Here is a 10586-nt window from a genome sequence, read left to right as displayed (position 1 = left end):
TACCACAGTTTCTTCCGAAATGAATTTAATTGCTGATAAACATTTTGACCAAGAAGATTTTAACTGTCTTATTTTTAATAGATCATACAAGATCTTACTGTACGTTGTTAATACTTATTTTAATTTGATTTAGAACGGCAGTTGTGTAGATGGCCTCGAGACAAGAGTCAAATAAGGAGAGATCTATGTATTTGCCTCTTTTTAGTCAGGGGTAATTTCCTTAAAAGTTACCTACTTAAAATAAAATGCACGACTGGGTCGCACGTACTTGCTCTTATAGTAAAAGTTGCTTAGTTGTTAGAGTTTTTTATAGCATTAAAAAATAAAAATTTTAATTAAGTTTTATCACTTATTTTATAAGAAATGTAAAATAAAATTAAAAATTGTTTTTAAAATTACGAAAATACCTTTTTAAATAGCTGTTCCTTCTTGCGTGAGCTTAGAAAATTAAATTCTTCTGCCGTGTTTTTTTGGTAACTCAGAACTTAGCTCAGTAAAATTTTACACGGGAAACAACAACAAATGATTGCTAAGGATAAACAAAAGTTTTTTATTCGTTGGTCTACAAAGAAAATTTTTTTCTAAACATATACATTTTTTGACCCTTTATCAATAAAGAATTATTTTATTAATAATAATATTTTATTAATAAATAAAATAATTCGTTTGTTGTTGTTTACAGCATAAAATGTTTTATGCTAATAATCTTATTTATACAATACCAGCCCAAAATCACCAGATTTGGTGATTTTGATTTGGTTTTTTGAGAAATTGAAATTTTTTTTTTGGGTAAAAGCTATATCACCAATATGTAAAACCTAATTATTTCGAAAACGGCTCCACTTTTGAAAAGTTAACAATTAAATGTTTTGAACCATTCTACTGTTTAATACTACAAAAAATACTGCGGCGGAGACCTTTTAGACCAGGGTCGATAATTTTTGAAACCAAAAAAAATCATAGTAGAATGAAACCCATTGAAAAAGGAGGTGAATATGATGAAAATTAAAGGAAAAATAAATTACGGGCGAGCCGAGTTCGGGAAGTGGGTGGGTTGAATTTTTAATGGTAAAAAATGGTATATCTCGATTTCCGGCAAAACTACAAATCCTATAGAAAAAGTTGTATGGCAAAGTTGTAGGTAATAAAAAGATCTTCTTTGTATCAACAATTTTTTCACATAACCTCAAAATTTATGTGAAAAATTCAAAAAACCGAGTTTTTGGTTTTTTATTTTTATCTTTTTCAAAAACAAAAATTTTTCTACGAAATTTGGTGAAAACTTACCTTATTATGTCCCAAATACAATGTAATTTATTTGATTTAAAATATTAATTTTTGTACCTTATTTTGACTAAATACCAAAGAAACACCCTAATTTTCAATCGAAAATTCACGTGTCAAAATATCAGCTTTTTTCAAAAAGTAGGTGGGCATTTAGATCGTTAAAATGTCTATTTTCTGATGGTGTAAAAAAAATTTACATTAGTATACTATAGAACATGTTCTAATAAAATTCAAAAAATGAAAAAAGCTTGAATTCGAAAAAAAATTTTAGCATTGTTTACAATTTTGGCCTATTTATTCAAATTTTCACTTTAATTACTCAAAAAACGTAAGATTTCATGTAACATTGATAAATCTTACGTTTTTTGAGTAATTAAAGTGTAAATTTGAATAAATAGGCCAAAATTGTAAACAATGATTAAAAATTTTGTTCGAATTCAAGCTTTTTTCATTTTTTGAATTTTACTAGAACATGTTCTATAGTATACTAATGTTAATTTTTTTTACACCATCAGAAAATAGACATTTTAACGAACGAAATGCCCACCGACTTTGAAAAAAGCTTATATTTTGACACGTGAATTTTCGATTGAAAATTAGGGTGTTTTTTTGGTATTAAGTCAAAATAAGGTAAACAAATTAATATTTTAAATCAAATAAATTACAGTGTATTTGGAACATAATAAGGTAAGTTTTCACAAAATTTCGTAGAAAAATTTTTGTTTTTGAAAAAGATAAAAATAAAAAACCAAAAACTCGGTTTTTTGAATTTTTCACATAAATTTTGAGGTTATGTGAAAAAATTGTTGATACAAAAGTTGTAGATCTTTTTATTACCTACAACTTTGCCATACAACTTTTTTCTATAAGATTTGTAGTTTTGCCGGAAATCGAGATATACAATTTTTTAGCATTAAAAACTCAACCCACCCACTTCCTGAACTTGGTTCGCCCGTAATTTATTTTTCCTTCCATTTTTATCATATTCACCTCCATTGGGTTTCATCCTACTATGATTTTTTTGTACTTTTTAATGTTTTTGAAGGCATCGGCACTGCACTATTTCACGTTTTATATCATTTATTTTATAAAAAAGATTATCAACGTTTATAGAGTGGTCGTTTCGTTTCATTTCACATTAATATAATGTGTCATATTGCATTGAATCTTAATTTTCAAGCTTAATCAACCGTCTTCTTCTCCCCTATAAGCTTCTCTTGCATCTGCGTTTAAAAAAAAAAGCCATTCCAAAAAAAAAGATGACGTATACGCCACAGTGCCCGTGGCCGACGTGCAAACAATGTGAATTACAACTTTGGTTTAGGTGCACACACACCCTTATCGAAGGTAAATAAACTCTTGCACTCAAAACTCAATAATTGAACAAAATTGTTTATCTTCTCGTCGTCAGTGTTAATAAATAAACAGAAAAAAAAAATCCTTTCATAAAAGAATCAAACATTTGAGAATATTTCTTCAATCTCGTAAATTCAACTTATCCTATAGATAGGTAAAGCGGCTGTAGCGCTTTGTCCCAGTGTCACTTCTATTAATAATTTTTCAATGATTTTCTATACCGATAGTAAGAAAAAGATTCCAAACTTCGTTTTTTTTTAGTTTTTACATTGAAGATGTAATCAAAGCACCAACCTTTAAATGCATTTTTGTAAAGATATAATTTTTTTTTATACTAAGGTCCTTTCCAATTTACCCTTTCAACCCTTCTAAAATAATTTCGATTGCTGTTGGTCGGAGGGAAAAGATGTGTAGGCAACAAATGATCAGCTTAATATTTTATGTAATCAAGGTATAATTCCTTGATCAGATTAGACTTTGATTGTATTAACATCAAATTGAGACTAATTTAAATTTAATGTACCTAAAATCTGAATGTGTATCTATCCGAGTGAACTGCATTGTAAATATGTCGAGTATGAAGTCTAGAAAAAAACCTTGTGCAAGAAGCAAGAAGAAAACTTTAGAGACGAAAAATAGTATAAAATCGAAAGATTAAGTTACGGGACGACAACAATGAATAACTAGATAGGTATTCACTATTAGGGTTGGTATATGTTTTTTTTTCTTTCTTAAGTTTTCTATACAGCCTAACAACTATACAATCTACAAACAAAAACAAAAACAAAAAATGAAAAAAAAGAAGAGGCTCAGGATAAAGCTAAATCGTAAACACTGGTTCCTCTGATTGCTCTTTTCATTTCGAGTTCATGCAGCAAAGGTCACGTGGACTCGTAACATTTTTTTGTTTAAAAGACAAACAAAAAAAAAACTAGTGTAAGGTACCTCTATTGAATAAAATCAAATTGGATAATGAGTCTCGTTTCACTCGCAGGGGGTCAAAAAGTTTCCGTCATGACGTATCACACAATTCTAAGTAATAAGCTGACACTGGAATGCAAGTAAAGTTATTTTTTTATTTGTTGCATTAATGGAAATTAAATTATTATCAAGCCATTTACAAAAGTTGATCAATTTGGGTACATTAGGGCATGAGTCAGATTAGGAAATAATTTTGTATAGGATCAGAGCAGCAGCGCCATCCAGAGTGGAAAAGTACCAGCCAGCATATTGTTATCATAAATTTACATACAATTTTTTTTTTGTGAGTATGTATGTACTTATGTACATATATGAATTGGAAGTATAACTACAGACTGCGGTTTGAGATGCGATTAAGCTTTAAATTAGTTAAATGCATGTATATGTACTTTTGTGTACATATCCGACAAATTTTTTGGTCATCTTGTTATCGTAGTGATTGAACTCAAAATAAATAAACATATCCAGCAATATCAACGAATAAAATGAAGAATGGTGTCTGTTGATTTGTATACAATTTCGAAGATGATTGAACTAGAGTTAGAATTTTTCGGTTCAAATTTCTTTCTTTTTTGCAAAAATTTATGAAATAAATTATAATAATACAGTGTATTTAAGTTATTGTTTAATATAGGTATCATTTGGTGCTTTCTTTTTTGTATGCATGTGTACCTACATATTTTTACAAGCGATAGGTAAAGGAACTAAGTATAGGGCAACTTTTGGATTCGTAAAATGATAGAGAATGCTTAAAAACGTGGTTCTCTTAATTCTATCTGTCCGACAGTCTGTATGTGTTTCTATCCATAGCTCGAGTTGAAACCTAAACTACGAAAGCGATTTACGTCAATCTTGGTAGTTGAGGGTTTTGGGTAGTTCCCAAGATGCGAAATTGAAATTTAATTTTTTCTGAGAAATAAACTTTTTTTTTTTAAATTCTTTGTTACACAAGAAATTAAATTGCATGCTTGGTTTAGAATTCAATATATTTAAAAAAATGTTTTCATAATTTTAAAAACAAATTTTATAGAACTCCTTAAATGCTTGTTAAATTTTTTATATAATTAAATTAAAAGTATTCTTTAATGAATTTGTATATGAAAAAAGCTTGCAGTTGTTCATTTTTTTTGTGTACACCATTAAAAAAAATTTCAAAAGCATTTTCGAACTTCAGTTAAAAACGGTCGTATGAGAGAAAAATATGCATGTAATATTTAAGTTTTTAATTTGAAAAAATAATTGCCTTTAAATTTTTTTTTAACTATATTGGTCAATAATTTTGGTTTAAAATGGCTGTGGCCAGTGGCGTGGAGGGGGGGGGGGTGGGCTCAGGGGGCTCAAGCCCCCCCCCCCCCAAGCCTTCAAGATCATGTTATTATTTAGCTGATTTCATCATAATGAACATGATTTACTGAAACTTTTTCGTAAATCTTAAAGATTTAGGGGCAGCTCAGATGCTCGAGCCCCCTCCAAAATCTGAAACGGATGTTTATGTTTGTTTGAGTAAGAGCCTCAGCTGACGTTGAGGGTTGGCGTAATTTTTTTTCGGATTTTAGTTCGATTTAGAATTCTTCAGATCATTTTTTTTGGTATTTTGACGTCGAATTACATCACCGTTAAATTTTGCAAAACTTCTTATGCAAAATGCAATCTCAAAACGCCGTCTTTTAAAGATATTAGAAATAGAAATTTTTGATATCTCAAAATCTTAGTGACCAACATAACTAATGGTTTCTCTTAGCAAATTCCATTTTGCGCTTTTGATTTTGATTAAAAAAGCAATATATTACGAAAAAATAATATGTATTTTGGATTAAACATCAACAAGAACTTCATTGAAAATTAATATTTGAGACTTTCACATTCTGCATTTAACTTTTTCGGCATTCACTTGCCGAAAGTGAAATTAGGTGTTCTGCATTTTTTCACTCATTTAGATTTTCTCATCGAATTCAGTTTATTTTGAATTTAGTGCCTTTTTCAATGAATTTGCAATTTTTGGACAAAATATTATCAAAACTTATATTTTTATTGTTTTGTATAGTTTATTTGTTGTTGATTTAATACAAAATACATAATGCCTCATGGCATGAAATATTATAATTCATCACTGCCTATGTGTTTGCAGTGCGCAATTCTCCAGGTACCTCCGGGAATTGCGTACTCCTCCTGTGTTAGCAACCTCATTCGCTTTACACTAATTCATTTTTGTTTTAAAATTTGCAATAATACTGCCCATGTTTTTCATTTCACTTACATATTTAATTTGTCTCACAAAATGTGTCTTCTTCAATTTTTCTTTTAAATTCTGCTTTTTTCAATAAAATTGCAGATAAAATTGCATCCATGTCCAAAGCAGTAGTAATTTCACTTTAGAAACAAAATAAAAATGAATGATCCTTCAGTTTTGACAGTTTGAAGCAATTTTGAAGTTTTCGAAATCGATCGAAATGAAGAATATGCTATTTCATTTCACGTGAAATTGAAAAGTGATTTCAATTCACTTTCGTTCAAATTGCGGAACATGAGAATTTATATCGAAAATAATAATGAGCCTATAGCTCAATAACTATAAACGTGATAGGAATAAATCTGTTAACAGTTTTGAATTCAGTACATGACAAAGTTCGAACGAAATAAAGTGTTTTTTTACGGATGACTGAACTTCTTGCTCATTGTGTAAAATGTTTGCACTATAACAACTTGGAAAAAAATACTACTATTATTATGAAAGGAGGAGACAGAGTACGAAGCTGTCGAGTAGTAGCAGTAAAATGCTACTTTACCACTTCAGTACCGCACCACAGCTTTTCACTTTCGATCAAAGATGGATAAAAAAGAGAAACAAATTTTTTCGTACATTTTCCCTCAAAAAAAATTTTGAAAAATCTTCTCGCCCCCCCCCCCCCCCCCCCAAATTTTTTCTGGATACGCCACTGGCTGTGGCATGTGGATTGAACCGATAAGGCTCTTTTAATTAAACTAGGACTTCGCTGTTACATGCACTCCATCGCTAAAGTTGATTTAGACTTGGCATCAGGGGAAATTCGGCAAATAGGAAGCTTTCTGCGTTATCAGGATGCGGTTAGTTGGAGGCGAAGACTTTGAATAGGAACGATACATATTAAAATACTTGTACAACTCCGGTTCTTATGGTTTTTTGTTTTCTGGGTAAAACAGAAATAAGACCGTCTTTTTAGTAAAATTTTGTTTTGCGTTGTCTTTCGAGAATTACTACTACTCTTTATGAAACTAACATCTATTGGAAAAAAACGTAATAAAGCTAATTTGGCCTTATTTCAATCTCACAAAGTGAAATAAAGCTAACTTTTAAAAATTGGCTTTATTTCTCTTTTGAAAAGTTTTTTCATACGGCACCTGCTTCCAAAAAGATAGGTATCCAACATGGCAATATTGAAGGGGTTCTTGAAGATGTTGGTTTTGGTTGGAATATGCGATGAATGGGGATCAGTGTTGTAATCGAGTAAGTTAATAATAACGTCTTGTTTATTATTATCATTACATTATTATGCATATTTTCTTATGAACTTATTTTATACTATCATTACATTATTATGCATATTTTCTTATGAACTTATTTTATACTTCAGCCAATACATACATTTTTTTATTTATTAATTTTTAATTTTATTATATTTTTCTCTTTTGCAGTTCCCTAATATCGAAGAAATCGTTAAACCATCAGCTTTAAACGATGAAAATGATATTCTTTCCAAACCAATAGTTTTTCCAGAAGAATTTGATTCCGTTGATCCGGATGGAAGAGATGTGATTCGTAGACTTTTAGATATAAATCCAAAAACTCGTTTACATTCCGTCATGAGCTTACAAAGAATTGCACTTTATAAAAAATTCAAGATTGATAAGAAATTCATACAAAATGTAAGTTAACAATAAATTATTATATTTAAGGTGAAAAGTGTTCTACATAATTTACAAAACATCCATGTAGATAAATGGTATAAATCACAAAGTCCTTAATTAAACGCTTTCGTTGCAGTTAATATCCAACCACTTTTGAAAAATACATCCTATTAAAAACAAAACAAAAACAATAGTTGCGTTTTCTTGAGATTTTGTCACCACACTTTCTTATGAGTTATTTTGTGACAGTTTTTCTTAATAGAAAAAGACAATTCTAAAAATTCAGCATTTAAAAAACAAATTTTAATCCGCTGCGGACTACAGTACTTAGAAGTAGAACTCATAATGCATAGCATTTCCTTTTATCTTAATCTTGTCTTCTATTATAACAATGGCATGTAAAGAAAGAAATGCTCACGGCCAATGAGAGCAAAATATCACATTACCTTGACGGTGCACTCGATGCATGAAGGCAAAGGTAGACAAAAAAAAAACAGCGGTCATTTGCTTGTATAACAATAATTTATTTAACAATAAATTAGGTCTTTTACCCTACTCATATTATAAGCATGTTTATAAGGCAAACTAATATCAATATTAAGGGGGTTTATTAATCAAAATAGGAATTAAATAAAATTGAGTATTATTGTTATATAGAATGAACTTTTTGCCATATTGAGGTAACTTTCGTTTTTCAAATAAAAAAACAAGCTCAATATTTTTGAAAATATGAAGGAAATAGTCTCTCAAAAAATGAGCTCTTAATATTAATATTTAGAGGTGCCTTTTTCTAATTTTCTATTTTCCATATAAATAACATGGGGAAAAAATCATTTTTTTTTTCTAATTTTTGTAACTTTACATTGAGGAATTGTAAAAATTAATTGTAATATTATTCTTATAGTAAATTGAGCGCTCTACAAAATATCTATTAGAAATTTTTTCATAGAGTCAACCCATTTGAAGTTATTCAAACTTAAAGTTCAAAATAAATGAAATTATGACTTTTTTGGGTAAATTAATACTGATTGATTGAATTTTTTTTGCCAAAAGAACCAAGATATACTTTTCTAGTGGTTTTTGGGTTGCTGAACTTGAATTCTTAATCAAAAAAATTCTATTTGTCTTTGTTCTTGAAATATTACTGTTATAAAATGAAAATAAAAGGTTTTTTTTTAAACGGTTATATTTCAAGAACATATAGGCTAATAGAATTTTTTCGATTGCGGATTCGAGTTCAGCAAACGAAAGTTGCCTCAAAATGGCACAGCCTAACCTACATATTATGTTGTTTCTAAAGAAGATAGATACATATAGTTTAATTTAAATGCCATTCGCTATTAAACATGTGTATGTATTTGTGTAATAATGCTTAGAGCTAAAAATGATTCCAGTAAAAACTTTAATTCTCTGTTCCAAACGTTTTAGTGGCATTTTTTTTTTCAAAGCCTTACTTGAAATATATTTTATACAAAATTAATGAATAAATGACAATAGAAATTTTTTTTTATTATTTTCATTTCAGATAACTCCAATGGATATTATCAAAAAAGAGAACATAGTTCTACGTGATTCTACTGAAGAATTAACTTTCGACTTCCAGTTTTAGTTAACAATGGCTTCCCTTATAATAAGTTTATAAAAAATTATTAATTTTTTTTAGAATAATTTATAAATATTTACAATTCACAAAAAAAAAAAAAAAAAATATTTACACCCTAAATTTCCATTTTTAGTCCAATAAAAAAAAATAAATATTAATGCAGGTTGAACACTCTTATTTTTTTAAAACTCAGTTAAGTCTGATTTTAACCAGACCATGTCACAAATAACTTTTGATTTTTAGAATTAAAAATAAAATGGTACCTACTATAACTAGTGTCGTTTTCGATTGGCTCCCCGGAAGCGTCCGGAATCATTCAGAAGACTTCTGAAACCGTTTTATTGGCATGAAAATGACAGCCACAACGCTTCTCAGAAGAGAAATTCTCTTCTCGATTTCAAATCAGAATCAAATCAAGAAGCACAGAATCACAATTCAAAGATACACTCAATCATTGTTTATTATTATTTTTCATTCAAATTTTTTTCGTTTTCTGAAATTAATTTGTTTATTTATTTTCAAACAAATAAATTAAGTTTTTAAAATATTTTGCAAAACGAATTCCCGATTAATTAGTTGAATATTAGGTACTATTTTCTTCACATATTACCTAATTATTTTTCAAGTCTTATGCCATATTTGACATTTTAAATTTCACAGAAAAACAAACACAAACACAAAAAAAATAGAAGTGAGTGGAAGCGATTCAAACTGTTTTATTGGATTTCAGAATGAGTGAATCCTTGAGTGATTCCAATCGAAAACGACATAGGTCTTTTCTTCAGAATTTCTCAGAAATAGCTACAACTTTGAAAAGTTTTATAAAATTTGAATTTTTTTTTTTGTCAAATTTTTGTTTTTGGATATCGCTTGAAATCTGAAACCTTTTGAAGTGGGACATCATTATTTGTATTTTCTTAAGCAATGTTTATGATATTTTTATTTGCTTAAAGGTAAAACAAAAGGCTTGAGTGTGTACGTTGGGTGAAGACAAGAAATAGATAATAGATTGCATCTGTGTCGTGTCAGTCTGAATTTATAAGAAATTACAGTTGATTTACATCGAACTTGGAACTGAGTGTAATTTTCTTTTCTCCACAACTAATTTGAGGGACAAGTCGGTTCTCTTCAAACTTTGTATGTAGTACCTATGTAATATAAAAATAACGGTACCTACGAGTACCTTTTCTACACTAATCTTAAAAAAGAAGGATTTTTTCATAAATGGCTCCAACGATTTTGAAAAAAAATCAAGATCAATTTGAATGAAATTTATACAAAAAAGCATTAACATTATGTATATCGTTGTATTATGTAAATCAAAAATAAATTTCGGAGAAATAGATTATACACTAAATATTTTTTTTTAATATTCGTATAATATTCAAGACCAATGACCAAATATTTAAAATTGTAGTTAATTTAATTCTTCAATGCAGAATTTTTTTTTTATTTGCAACTAAATTTTTTTCAA

At 28.7% G+C, this 10586-nt stretch overlaps 1 protein-coding gene across 1 annotated transcript in view; it reads left to right on the top strand.

Annotated features, from left to right (window-relative positions):
* The window catches only part of LOC129912736 (serine/threonine-protein kinase S6KL), a 32588-nt gene extending 23402 nt beyond the window's left edge, over positions 1 to 9186 (top strand). Inside the window, exons 8-9 of the mRNA XM_055991131.1 lie at positions 7297 to 7527; positions 9035 to 9186. Coding sequence (XP_055847106.1) covers positions 7297 to 7527; positions 9035 to 9118 — 315 coding nt within the window. The 3' untranslated portion in view covers positions 9119 to 9186. The remainder of the gene's footprint in view (positions 1 to 7296; positions 7528 to 9034) is intronic.
* The last annotated feature ends 1400 nt before the right edge of the window (positions 9187 to 10586 follow it).

This window comes from Episyrphus balteatus, chromosome 2 (genome assembly GCF_945859705.1).
Source record: "Episyrphus balteatus chromosome 2, idEpiBalt1.1, whole genome shotgun sequence".
Classification (NCBI taxonomy): Eukaryota; Metazoa; Arthropoda; class Insecta; order Diptera; family Syrphidae; genus Episyrphus; species Episyrphus balteatus.
This window is presented reverse-complemented; position numbering and strand designations above follow the sequence as displayed.